The 14574-nt window shown below is 35.7% G+C and overlaps 1 protein-coding gene across 1 annotated transcript in view; it reads right to left on the bottom strand.

The window, feature by feature from the left end:
- F5 (coagulation factor V) overlaps nt 1-14574 on the bottom strand; it is an 86126-nt gene that overhangs the window by 33237 nt on the left and 38315 nt on the right. Inside the window, exons 7-8 of the mRNA XM_060142204.1 lie at nt 13570-13735; nt 351-528 (exon numbers count right to left, since the gene is read on the bottom strand). Of these exons, the coding sequence (XP_059998187.1) occupies nt 351-528; nt 13570-13735 (344 nt within the window). The remainder of the gene's footprint in view (nt 1-350; nt 529-13569; nt 13736-14574) is intronic.

Raw genomic sequence — 14574 nt, 5'->3', positions numbered from 1 at the left:
CTTTTTACTTTGGCTGCTAGAAAGCTTAGGACAAAATTTGTTGACAACATTACAGGAGCATATGCTATGTGTTTCATTATACTTATCTTATCCTTGGCTTTATTTTCTTTGTCCCCACATTATCCTTCACCCCAATTACATTGGCTCCTTGTTTTATTCCTTTATAATTTGATAAACTGTCTCAGATTGTTTGTTTTATGAGATAGGCTACAATAGGTGCAAATACTAAATAAAAATTAAAGCTGTATTTCAATTAAAAATTATACGGACACATTAAAAAAATAACCAGTACTTATAATCTTGTTTTCACTATTTAATTTCTTCCATGGTTCTATATTTCTGTTACTTACTTTAAGTGTGTCTCTGACCTGGGCTCTGATAATAGGGCCCAAGATCCCATCTTGTTTGTTATCGGGATTCTCCAGGAGTTTGGTGAAGGATGCATCTTGGTACTGTTTGTAGACAACCTTCTTATAATGTTTTCCAATTTGGTTTGAGAAATTATCCAAATGCAGAGATCTGTACTTTCTTAAAGTGAAATAAAATTTAAAAGATTAAATCATTTTCTCAAGTAGAGACCCCAGTATGATAGGGAAACCCTTATGCTTAGAAGTTCTGCTATTGAATTAGCTAAAATGCTAGTTTCCTTAAGGAAAACAAACAAACAAACCTTAATGTGGTTTGCAAAGTCCTGATACCTTCTCTCTAGTTGGAAAACTGGAAACCTCTGATCTGTCTCCTCCACCATTGATAAAGTCTTAGTCATGGTTAGAACCAGCTACTTAGATCTTCCTGTCACTATGGTTTCTAGAGTGGACCTTCACTATCTCTGAAAGGTCTACCTGGATGAAAGGATGAGAAACACTATGAATTTTTCTTAAGTATTTCTTATCACTTAACTTATGATATCTTTATTGGCTTTCCAGGTATTTCTCAGTCTCTAAAAGCACATTCCCACTCTAGGAAGCTTCTGCTGTCTTTATTAAACATAAGTTCTGTGCTGTTGGGCTATCTCTTTTACCATCCACCCAATCCTGGTGCCATCTGAAAACCAAATGCCTTCACCCATCTTCTGTAGCTACTGCAATAAATGATTTGGGGGAAGCAACATGAACCACTTTCCCCCTTGGTCCTTTTTATAGCCTTAGTTTGCAAAAGCAGAGTTCCATTTTATGCGTTTATTTTACACAATGAAAATCACTGACTACTGCTAGAAAGTTCTGGATTCTTATCCCAACCCCACTTCCCTAACCCTTCCTGCATTTTCTAAATATTCACTTGTATTAATTTCATGTGTATAATTCCAGAGCATCTTTATGCAAATATGACTTGCAAATATAAATATTCTTATCCTTTCACTCCTTTCACAAAAGGCAGCTATTTATGTATTCTATACTATACCTTGAAGGTTTTTTTGCATTTTTCCAGCTTTACTGAGATATAATTGACAAATGTATGTATTTAAGGTGTACAACATAATAATTTATATATGAATATATAAGACTACCACAGTCAAGCTAATTACCACTTCCATCACCTCACCTAGTTACTAATTCTTTAAAATTTTGAGAACACTTAAGATATACTGTCTTAACAAATTTCAAGTGTACAATACAGTGTTATTAACTATAGTGTTACTAACTATAACAGGTCTCCAGAACTTATTTATTTTGAAACTGAAGGTTTGTATACTTTGATCAACATCTCTGCATTCCCCTCACCTCCCAACCCCTGGCAACCACCATTATACTCTCTGCTTCTATGAGTTCGACTTTTTTAGATTCCACATATAAGTGAAATCATGCAATATTTGTAATTCTGTGTCTGGAATATTTCACTTAGCCTAATGTCCTGCAGGTTTATCCATGTTGTTACAAGTGGCAGGATTTCCTTCTTTTTTAAGGCTGAATGACATTCCATTGTATATATAAACCATATTTCTAAAAATTCATTTATCCATTGGTAGACACTCAGGTTGTTTCCATATGTAGGCTATCATGAATAACACTGCAGTGAACACAGGAGTGCAAATATCTCTTTGATATACTGACTTCATTTCCTCTGGATATATACCCAGAAGTGGTAGTTCTATTTTTAATTTTTTGAGGAAGCTCCTTACTGTTTTCCATAAAGGCTGCACCAATTTACATTCTCACCAACAGTGTACAAGGATTCCATTTTCTCCACACCCTCATCAACAGTTGTTACCTCTTTTTCATCCTAGTCATCCTCATAGGTATGAGGTGATATCTCATCATGGATATGATTTGCATTTCCCTCATGATTAGTGATGTTGAACACCTTTTCATATGCCTATTGGCCATTTGTATGTTTTCTTTTTTTTTTTTTACCACAGTTGACAATATTTATTTTTTAATTTTTAAAATTTATTTATTTATTGGCTGTATTGGGTCTTCATTGCTGTGTGCGGGCTTTCCCTAGTTGTGGCAAGTGTGGGCTACTCTTTCGTTGTGGTGCACAGGCTTCTCATTTCAGTGGTTTCTCTTGTTGCAGAGCACAGGCTCTAGATGCGCAGGCTCAGTAGTTGTGGTGCACGGGCTCAGTTGCTACGTGGCATGTGGGATCTTCCCAGACCAGGGATTGAACCCGTGTCTCCTACATTGGCAGGCAGATTCTTAACCACTGCACCACCAGGGAAGTCCCTGTACATTTTCTTTAGAAAGATGTCAGTTTAGATCCTTTGCCCATTTTTTTTAATCAGGCTATTTTTGTTTGTTTGTTTGTTTTGCCATTGAGTTACATGAGTTCCTTTTATATTTTGGATATTAACCTCTTATCAGATATACGGTTTGCAAATATTTTCTCCCATTCTGTAGGTTATATTTTTATTTTGTTAATTGTTTCTTTTGCTGTGCAGAAGTTTTTCAGCTTGATGTAGCCCCACTTGTTTATTTTTGCTTTTGTTACTTATGCTTTTGGTGTCATACCCAAAAAAATCATTGCCAAGACCAATGTCAAAGAGATTTTCTGTTATGTTTTCTTCTAGTGGTTTTATGGTTTCAGGTATTACATTTAAGTTTTTAATTTATTTTGAGTTAATTTTTGTCTATGCTGTAAGTTAAGGGTCTAATTTTATATTTTTGCATATGGATATCCAGTTTTTCCACCATCATTTACTGAAGAGACTGTCCTTTCCTCATTGTGTATTCTTAGTGCCTTTGTCAAAGATTAGTTGACCATATATGCATGGGTTTATTTCTGGGCCCTTACTTCTGTTTATTTGGTATATGTGTCTGTTTTTATTCCATTATTATACTGTTTGATTACTATAGCTTTGTAATATAGTTTGAAATCAGGAAGTTTGATGCCTCAAGCTTTGCTCTTCTTGCTCAAGATTGCTTTGGATATTTAAGGTCTTCTGTGGTTTCATCTGTTTTTTTTCTATTTCTTTGAAAAATGTCATTGGAATTTAATAAGGGTTGCACTGAATCTGTAGATCACTTTGGGTAATGTGGGCATTTTAACAAAGTTAATTCTTCTAACCCATAAACACAGGACATCTTTGTATTTGATGTATCTTCTTCAGTTTCTTTCATTGCTGTCTTATAGTTTTCAGTGTGTAGATCTTTCACCACCTTGGTTAAATTTCCTAAGTATTTTATTCTTCTAAAAAAATTCTATTGTAAATGGAAGTATTTTCTTAATTTCTGTTTGGATTGTTCATTGTTAGTGTATATAAATTCAACTGATTTTCATTATGTTCATTTTCTATCCTGCAACTACTGAATTTCTTTATTCTAATAGATTTTTGGTAGAGTCTCAAGTGTTTTTTTATATATAAAATCACATCATCTGCAAATAAAGACGATTTTACTTCTTCCTTTCTGATTAGGATGCCTATTTTTTTTCCTTGCCTGATTGCTTTGGCTAGAATTTCCAGTACTATGCTGAATAAAAGTGACAAGAATGGACATCCTTGTCTTGTTCCTGATCTTAGAGGAAAAGCTCTCAGATTTTCACCACTGAGTATGATGTTAGCTTTGGGTTTGTCATATATGGCCTTTATTGTGTTGAAGCACATTCCTTCTATACCTAACTTGTTGAGAGTTTTTATAATGAAAAGATGTTGAATTTTGTTAATTGCCTTTTTTTTTGCATCTATTGAGATAATGATATTTTTATTATTCATTTTTAATGTGGTACTTCTAATTTATTGATTTGCATATGTTGAACCATCCTTGAATCACAGGAATAAATCTCACTCGATCATCATTTATGATAATTTTAATGTGCTGTTGAATTCAGTTTACTAATATTTTGATAATGTTTTTGGCATCTATGTTCATTAGGGGTATTGGCCTGTAATTTTTTTCTTGTATTGCTCTTATCCAGCTTTGGTATGAGAATAATGCTAGGCTTGTAAAATAAGTTTGGAAGTGTTCCCTACTCTTTAATATTTGGGAAGAGTTTGAGGATTAGTGTACAATATACCTGTGAAGCCATCTGGTCCTGGGCTTCTTTGTTTGGAGGTTTTGGATTACTGATTCAATCTTCTTACTTGTTATTCATCTGTTCAGATTTTCTATTTCTTTTTGATTCAGTCATGGTAGGATATATGTTTCTAGGACCTTTTTCCTTTCTTCTACTTATCCAATTTGTTGGCATATAATTGTTCATAGTAGTCTCTTATGATCCTTTGCACTTCTGTGGTATAAGCTGTAATGTCTCCTCTTTTAGTTATAATCTTATTTATTTGAGTCATCTCTCTTCATTGCTTAGCTAAAGGTTTGTCAATTTTGTTTATCATTTCAAAAGAGTAACTCTTGGTTATGTTTATCTTTTCTGTTGTCTTTCTATACACCATTTATTTTTTCACTAATTTTTATTTACTTCTTTTGGCTAACTTTGGGCTTAGTTTGCTAGTTACTTGAGGTATAAAGTTAAAATTCTTTCTTTCTCCCTTCCTTTCTTTCTTTCTCTCTTTCTCTCTTCCTTTCTTCTTTCTTTCCTTCTCCCTTCCTTCCTTCCTCTCTTCCTTCATTCCTTCCTCCCTCCCTTCCTTCCTTTTCTTTCTTTCTTTCTTTCTTTCTTCTTTCCTTCCTTCCTTCCTTCCTTCCTTCCTTCCTTCCTTCTTTTCTTTCTTTCTTTCATTTGTTTCTTTCTTTTTCCTTTCTTTCCTTCTCTCTCCCTTCCTTCCTCCCTCCCTCTCTTTCTCTTTCTTTCTTTCTTTCTTCTTTCATTCTTCTTTCTTTCTTTCTTTCTTTCTTCTTTTTCTTTCTTTCTTTCTTTCTTTCTTTCTTTCTTTCTTTCTTTCTTTCTTTCTTTCTTTCTTTCTTTCTTTCTCCCTCTCCCACCCTCCCTCCCTCCCTTTCTCCTTCTTTCTTTCTTTCCTGTTTTTTTAAGTGTTTTTATTTTTCTCTTTTCAGATTATAAAATAAAATTTATTAATTATTGAATGTGAACTAAATACAAGGTGCTTTTTTAATATTTATTTCTTTGTTGAATTTTATTTAATTTATTTTTTATAGAGCAGGTTCTTATTATTTATCTATTTTATATGTATTAGCCTATATATGTAAATCCCAATCTCCCAATTAATCCCACCACCACCACCACCCACCACTGCTTCCCTGCCGTAGTGTCCAAATGTTTGTTCTCTACACCTGTGTCTCTATTTCTGCCTTGCAAACTGGTTCATCTGTACCATTTTTCTAGATTGCACATATATGCGTTAATATACGATATTTGCTTTTCTCCTTCTGACTTACTTCACTCTGTATGACAGTCTCTAGGTCCATCCACGTCTCTACAAATGACCCAATTTCATTCTTTTTATGGCTTGATTATACTCCATTGTATATATGTACCACATCTTCTTTATTCATTCATCTGTCAATGGGTATTTAGGTTGCTTCCATGACCTTGCTATTGTAAATAGTGCTACAATGAACATTGGGGTGCATGCGTCTGCTTGAATTATGGTTTTCTCTGGGTATATGCCCAGGAGGGGGATTGCTGGGTCTTATGGTAATTCTATTTTTAGTTTTTTAAGGAACCTCCATACTGTTCTCCATAGTGGCTGTATCAATTTACATTCCCACCAACAGTGCAAGAGGGCTCCCTTTTCTCCACACCCTCTCCAGCATTTGTTGTTTGTAGATTTTCTGATGATGCCCATTCTAACCGGTGTGAGGTGATAACTCGTGGTAGTTTTGATTTGCATTTCTCTAATAATTAGTGATGTTGAGCAGCTTATCATGTGCCTCTTGGCCATCTGTATGTCTTCCTTGGTGAAATGTCTATTTAGGTATTTTACCCATTTTTGAATTGGGTTGTTTTTTTAATATTGAGCTACATGAGCTATTTATATATTTTGGAGATTAATCCTTTGTCCGTTGATTCATTTGCAAATATTTTCTCCCATTCTGAGGGTTGTCTTTTCGTCTTGTTTGTAGTTTCCTTTGCTGTGCAAAAGATTTTAAGTTTCATTAGACCCCATTTGTTTATTTTTGTTTTTATTTCCATTACTCAAGGAGGTGGGTCAAAAAAGATCTTACTGTGATTTATGTCAAAGAGTGCTCTTCTTATGTTTTCTTCTAAGAGTTCTATAGTGTCCGGTCTTACATTTAGATCTCTAATCCATTTTGAGTGTATTTTTGTGTACAGTGTCAGGGAGTGTTCTAATTTCATTCTTTTACATGAGCTGCGCATTTTTCCCAACACCACTTATTGAAGAGACTGTCTTTTCTCAATTCTATATCCTTGCCTCCTTTGTCATAGATTAGTTGACCAGAGGTGTGTGGGTTTATCTCCGGGCCTTCTATCCTGTTCCGTTGATCTATATTTCTGGTTTTGTGCCAGTACCATATTGTCTTGATTACTGTAGCTTTATAGTATAGTCTGAAGTCAGGGAGTGTGATTCATCCAGCTCTGTTTTTTCCCCTCAAGAGTGCTTTGGCTATTCGGGCTCTTTTGTGTCTCCATAAAAATTTTAAGATTTTTTGTTCTAGTTCTGTAAAAAGAAATGCCGTTGGTAATTTGATAGGGATTGCATTGAATCTGTAGATTGCTTTGGGTAGCATAGTCAGTTTTACAATACTGATTCTTCCAATCCATGAACGTGGTATATCTCTCCATTTGTTTGTGTTATCTTTGATTTCTTTCATCAGTGTTTTATAGTTTTCTGAGTATAGGTCTTTTACATCCTTAGGTAGGTATATGCCTAGGTATTTTATTCTTTTTGTTGCAATGGTGAATGGGATTATTTCCTCAATTTCTCTTTCTGATCTTTCATTGTTAGTGTATAGGAATGCAAGAGATTTCTGTGCATTTTTTTTGTATCTTGCAACTTTACTAAATTCATTGATTAGCTCTAGTAGTTTTCTGGTGGCCTTTTTAGGATTATCTATGTATAGTATGATGTCATCTGCAAACAGTGACAGTTTTACATCTTCTTTTCCAATTTGTATTCCTTTGTTTCATTTTCTTCCTGATGGCCATGGCTAGGACTTCCAAAACTATGTTGAATAATAGTGGCGAGCGTGGACATCCTTGTCCTGTTCCTAATCTTAGAGGAAATGCTTTCAGTTTTTCACCATTGAGAATGATATTTGCTGTGGGTTTGTCATATATGGCCTTTATTATGTTGAGGTAGGTTCCCTCTATGCCCACTTTCTGGAGAGTTTTTTTCATCAATGGGTGTTGAATTTTGTCAAAAGCTTTTTCTGCCTCTATTGAGATTATCATATGGTTTTTATTCTTCAGTTTGTTAATATGTGTATCATATTGATTGATTTGCATATATTGAAGAACCTTGCATCCCTGGGATAAATCCCACTTGATCATTGTGTATGATCCTTTTAATGTGTTCTTGGATTCTGTTTGGTGGTATTTTGTTGAGGATTTCTGCATCTATGTTCTTCAGTGATATTGGTCTGTAATTTTCTTTTTTTGTAGAATCTTTGTCTGGTTTTGGTATCAGGGTGATGGTGGCCTCACAGAATGAGTTTGGGAGTGTTCCTTCCTCTACCATGTTTTGGAAGAGTTTGAGAAGGATGGGTGTTAGCTCTTCTCTAAATGTTTCATAGGATTCACCTGTGAAGCCATCTGGATCTGGATGAAGAGTTTTAATCACAGTTTCAAGTTCATTATTTGTGATTGGTCTGTTCATATTTTCTATTTTTTCCTGGTTCAGTCTTGGAAGGTTATACTTTTCTAAGAATTCGTCCATTTCTTCCAGGTTGTCCATTTTATTGGTGTAGAGCTGCTTGTAGTAGTCTCATATGATGCTTTCTATTTCTGTGTTGTCCTTTTAACTTCCTTTTTATTTCTAATTTTATTGATTTGAGTCCTCTCCCTCTTTTTCTTGATGCGTCTGACTTAACATTTATCAATTTTGTTTATCTTCACAAAGAACCAGCTTCTAGTTTTGTTGACCTTTGCTGTTGTTCTCTTTGTTTCTATTTCATTTATTTCTGCTCAGATATTTATATGATTTCTTTCCTTCTACTAACTTCGGGTTTTGTTTGTCCTTCTTTCTCTAGTTCCTTTAGGTGTAAGGTTAGATTGTTTATTTGAGATTTTTCTTGTTTCTTGAGGTAGGACTGTATTGCTATAAACTTCCCTCTTAGAACTGCTTTTGCTGCATCCCACAGGTTTTGGATCATCATGTTTTCATTGTCATTTGTCTCTAGGTATTTTTTGATTTCCTCTTTGATTTCTTCAGTGATCTCTTGGTTATTTAGTAACGTTTGTTTAGCCTCCATGTGTTTGTGTTTTTTATGTTTTTTTCCCTGGAATTTATTTCTAATCTCATAGCATTGTGGTCGGAAAAGATGCTTGATATGATTTCAGTTTTCTTAAATTTACCAAGGCTTGATTTGTGACCCAAGATGTGATCTATCCTAGGCAATGTTCCATGTGCACTTGAGAAGAAAGTGTAATCTGCTGTTTTCAGATAGAATGTCCTATAAATATTAATTAAATCTATCTGGTCTGTTGTGTCATTTAAAGGTCATGTTTCCTTATTAATTTTCTGTCTGGATGATCTCTCCATTGGTGTAATTGAGGTGTTAAAGTTCCCCAATATTAGTGTGTTACTCTCAATTTCCTCTTTTATAGCTATTAGCATTTGCCTTATGTATTGAAGTACTCCTATGTTGGTTGCATATATATTTATAATTGTTATATCTTCTTCTTGGATTGATCCCATGATCATTATGTAGTATCCTTCCTTGTCTCTTGTAACATTCTTTATTTTAAAGTCTATTTTATCTGATGTGAGTATTGCTACTCCAGGTTTCTTTTGATCTCCATTTGCGTGGAATATCTTTTTCCATCCCTTCATTTTCAGTCTGTATGTGTCCCTAGGTCTGAAGTGGGTCTCTTTTAGACAGCATATATATATAGGTCTTGTGTTTGTATCCATTCAGTGAGCCTGTGTCTTTTGGTTATGGCATTTAATCCATTCACATTTAAGGTAATTATCGATATGTATGTTCCTATTACCATTTTCTTAATTGTTTTGGGTTTGTTTTTTTTTTTGTAGGTCTTTTTGTTTTCTTGTGTTTCCCACTTAGAGAAGTTCCTTTAGCATTGGTTGTAGAGCTGGTTTGGTGGTGCTGAATTTTCTTAGCTTCTGTTTGTCTGTAAACTTTTGATTTCTCTGTCGAATCTGAACGAGATCTTTGCTGGGTAGAGTAATCTTGGTTGTAGGTTCTTTCCTTTCCTCACTTTAAATATATCATGCCACTCCCTTCTGGCTTGTAGAGTTTCTGCTGAGAAATCAGCTGTTAACCTTATGGGAGTTCCCTTGTATGTTATTTGTCATTTTTCCCTTGTTGCTTTCAATAATTTTTCTTTGTCTTTAATTTTTGTCAATTTGATTACTATGTGTCTCGGCTTGTTTCTCCTTGGGTTTATCCTGTATGGGACTCTCTGAGCTTCCTGGACTTGGGTGGCTATTTCCTTTCCCATGTTAGGGAAGTTTTTGACTATAATCTCTTCAAATATTTTCTCGGGTCCTTTCTCTCTCTCTTCTCCTTCGGGGACCCCTATAATGTGAATGTTGTTATGTTTAATGTTGACCCAGAGGTCTCTTAGGCTGTCTTCATTTCTTTTCATTCTTTTTTCTTTATTCTTTTCCACAGCAGTGAATTCCACCATTCTGTCTTCCAGGTCACTTATCCGTTCTTCTGCCTCAGTTATTCTACTAATGATTCCTTCTAGTGTATTTTTCATTTCAGTTATTGTATTGTTCATCTCTGTTTGTTTGTTCTTTAATTCTTCTAGGTGTATGTGCTTTAATTCTTCTAGGTCTTTGTTAAACATTTCTTGCATCTTCTCGATCTTTGCCTCCATTCTTTTTCTGAGGTACTGGATCATCTTCACTATCATTATTCTGAATTCTTTTTCTGGAAGGTTGCCTATCTCCATTTGGTTGTTTTTCTGGGGTTTTATCTTGTTCCTTCATCTGGTACGTAGTCCTCTGCCTTTTCATTTTGTCTATCTTTCTGTGAATGTGGTTTTTGTTCCACAGGCTGCAGGACTGTAGTTCTTGCTTCTGCTGTCTGCTCTCTGGTGCATGAGGCTCTCTTTCTTCTGTTTTAAATGTAGGCATTTATTACTATAGACTTCCCTCTTACAACTGCTTTTGCTATATTCTATAAATTTTAGTATGTTGTATTTCTGTTTTCATTTGTCTCAAGATATATTTTGATTTCCTATTTGATTTCTTCTTTGATTCATTGGTTGTTCAGGAGACTATTATTTAATCCACATATTTGTGAATTTTTCAGTTTTCTTCTGTTACTGATTTGTAGTTTCATACCATTATGGTGAGAAAAGATACTTGATATTATTTTAATATTCTGAAATTGTTAAAACTTGTTTTGTGGCCTAATATGTTATAAAGAATCCTAGAGAATATTCCATGTGCACTTGAGAAGAATATGTATTCTGCTGTTGTTCAACGGAATGTTCTTTATTTGGATGTAATGTTCTTTATATGTCTGTTAGGTACACTTGTTCTACAGTGTTATTCAATTCCACTGCTTCCTTATTGATTTTATGTCTGGATCATTTATCCATTGATTAAAGTGTGGTATTAAAGTCCCCTACTATTATTGTATTGCTGTCTATTTTTCTCTGTAGTTCCGTTAATATTTGCTTCATATATTTAGGTTCTCTAAACTTGGCTGCATATATATTTATAATTTTATAGTATCTTGATTAATTGACCCCTCTATCATTATATAGTGACCTTGTCTTTTTTACCTCTTCACTTTTTTTTATAACTTTTAATTTTATGTTGGAGTATAGCTGATTAACAATATTGCGATAGCTTCAGGTGCACAGCAAATCGACTCAGCCATACATATACACGTATCCATTAATCTATAGGTGTCCTTAAAGCTAAAGTGATAAGTCTGCTATTGAAGCTCTCTATTGAATATTTTCAGTTCTGTTATTGTATTCTTCAGCTCTAGGATTTCTGTTTGGTTATTTTTTTATGGTTTCTCTTTCTTTATTAAATTTCTTATTTTGTTCATTTATTGTTTTCCTGATTTCATTTGATTACCTATCTGTGTTATCTTGTACCTCATTGAGCTTCTTTAAGATGATTATTTTTAATTCTTTGTCAGGCAATTTGTAGATCTCTATTTCTTTCACACTGGTTACTGGAGCTTTATTAGTTTCCTTTGGTGGTGTCATGTTGCCTGATTCTTTGTGATTTGTGTAGCTTTGTGTTGATGTTTGTGCATTTGAAGGAGCAAACACCCCCTTCCAATCTTTACAGACAGGTTTTGGCAGGTAAAAACCTCTTGTCAGGTCTGCAGGCTGATGGAATTGCCTCTGGGATCACAGTTGAGTGAGGTTGGAACCAGATCATGTGGTTGCTGCTGGGCCTGCCGCAGCATCTGTGGTTGGAAGGCCTTTTACCAGGGGCTCAGGTGGACAGAGACCCTGTCTGGTCCCTGGGAAAATGGAACTGCCTTCAGGACCTTGGTCAGTAGAGCTGGCACTGGGATAACAGTCTACTTCAAGGTCCACAATTGGGTTTGCAAATGGTAGGCCTGTTATCAAGTGTGTAGATGGGAGTGGCTCCCATCTGGCCCTTTGGACGGCTCCCAGTGTGTCACTTGGTGGGTCCCTGAGTTGGCAGAACTGCTCCTCAACTGCAGTTTTGAGGTATGGAACTAGGTAACAGGGCCATTTCAAGATCTGTAGTGGGACCAAGGTCTGCAGGCCAGCCACCAGGGGCATGAGTGGATGTGACCCCCAACAGGTTCCTGGGCAGGCAAGACTACTCCTGGATCATGGCTGGGAGAAGGATTGAATTAGTTACAGGGCTGCTTCAAGATCCACAGTCAAACTGAGGTCTGCAGGTCAGCCTCCAGGGTCATGGACAGGCGTGACTCCTCCTGGGTTCCTTATCAAATGGTGCTAGTGGCAGGACCAAGGTTAAGTGGGGCTGTAGCTGAGTCCATAAGGGGAGGAGGCTATTTCCAGGTTTGTAACTGAATTACAGTTAGTGAACCAACCATCTGAGCATGGACTTGCCTTCTCAAAACAGTCCTCCTTGGTCTTGACTTACACTGGGATTTTGCAAGTTCCTACTTTGATCCCAAAGCTCTCACAAAGGCACTTCTGTTTGTGGATGGCTGCCAAATTATCGTTGCTGTGGGGGAATACAAGTGGGGGAATCTGCTATTCTACCTTCTTGCTCCCTTGACTTTTTAATTTAAAAATATATCTTGGAGAACTTTTTATATTAGTAGTACAGAGAGAGTTTTTGCATCCTCTTTAAAACAGATGCATAGTATTCCATTGTATGGATGTACCATAACTTATTAATTTCCTATTGATGGACATTATGGGTTGTTTCCAATCTTTTGCTACAACAGTGCAGCAGTGAACATCCTGTACACATACCATTTCACCTGTAAGCAAGTATATCTATATAGTAAATTCCCAGAGTGAGATTGCTGGATCAGAAAATATATGCATTTATAATTTTAATACACATTGCCAAATTATCCTCTAGAATGGCTTTTCCAATTCGCTCTTCCACCAGCAATACATGATAGAGCTTGTTTCCCGCAGCCTTGCCAATACATTATGTCATCTAAACTTGTGAGTCTCATAGGTGAAAAATAGTATTTGAGAGAAGTTTAGTTTACATATTTCTCTTACTGTGAGTGAGCTTGAGTATTTTTCAAGTGTTTAAGAGCTATTTGAATTTCCAGTTTTCTTAATCCCACTCTCCCATTTCCTATTTTACAAAATAAATAAAAGCTGTTTCTAACTTGTGGCATTAAAGCAAAGCTCTTAGAAAGGTTTAACACAGTGCTTGGCAAAAGGAAGCATTCAAGAAGTGGTAGTTGCTATTATTATTGCTGTTGTTACTACTACTATTATTATTATTTTTCTGAGTTCTCTTGGTGAGTTTGGAGTAATCTCAGATTGTTTTGGAAAAGAAAACCTGAATGAGATCCAATACATGTATTACCATGAAAGCTGTCAACTCATGACCTTTCACCCCATGCATCTAGGACCCTAAGGAAAATGTCTGGAATCTGCACGGTAGGAAGAACCCCGCAAACTCACTTGTCCATGTTTGCTGGTATTATAGGTGCATAGTCCCAAATGACTTCCTCTGCAGCAACGAAGTATTCCCATCTCTTAATGTGCCGCCTCTGGTCTCGAGTTAGTTTCTTAGGATTCCTGGTTTTCTTTGCACAGTTTTTAATGTCTATGTAAGCCTGCATCCCAGCTGAGTTAGGACATAAAGACAATGAAAGAATTTGAGAGAAGAAATTAAGGCTGATAAAATGTATATCTTTAAAATAAATTTGTGGAAGTTTTCAATAATAACAGTGAAAGTAACGCTCAGGCAACTTTTGAACATTTTGGTTTGAAACTCTTTTAATACACTGCAGAAGGACCAAGAATAAAAAAGCAAGGGAAAGAGAGGATGAATTAGGGGAATAACTTGGAAAGCTATCCTTTGTTTCTTACCAGGGAGGAAAATTTCTTGAAATTTCCAGATCCTTAAAACCTTATGACTTAGGTCATGTCGATTTCTCATATTTCCTATAACCTCTTCCTTTTATTTGTAAAATGAAGATATTACTAGTATGTACTGTATGAAATTCTTAAAAATTAAATAAGATAATACAGAAAGCACTTAACTTCAATAATGTTAGTTTTGCTGTGGTTTCATTAGTATTTGGGGCTCTATCTTCCAGGGATATTGTGACAATTTCATTACTTCAAATATAATTTTGACTGCTTAGTGTGAACAAAAAATGAAATGATCCCATAAAGTGTCTCTTTTTTATATTTCTTGCTTTTTTATTATTTATTTATTTATTTTTGCGGTACACGGGCCTCTCACTGTTGTGGCCTCTCCTGTTGCGGAGCACAGGCTCTGGACACGTAGGCTCAGCGGCCATGGCTCACGGGCCCAGCTGCTCCGCGGCATGTGGGATCTTCCCAGACCGGGGCACGAACCTGTGTCCCCTGCAATGGCAGGCGGACTCTCAACCACTGGGCCACCAGGGAGGCCCTATTTCTTGCTTTTATACACATTATTTTGGTAACACAATGATT

This window comes from Lagenorhynchus albirostris, chromosome 2 (genome assembly GCF_949774975.1).
Source record: "Lagenorhynchus albirostris chromosome 2, mLagAlb1.1, whole genome shotgun sequence".
Taxonomy (NCBI): domain Eukaryota; kingdom Metazoa; phylum Chordata; class Mammalia; order Artiodactyla; family Delphinidae; genus Lagenorhynchus; species Lagenorhynchus albirostris.
The sequence above is the reverse complement of the archived record's forward strand: the minus strand, read 5'-3'. Positions and strand labels throughout refer to the sequence as shown.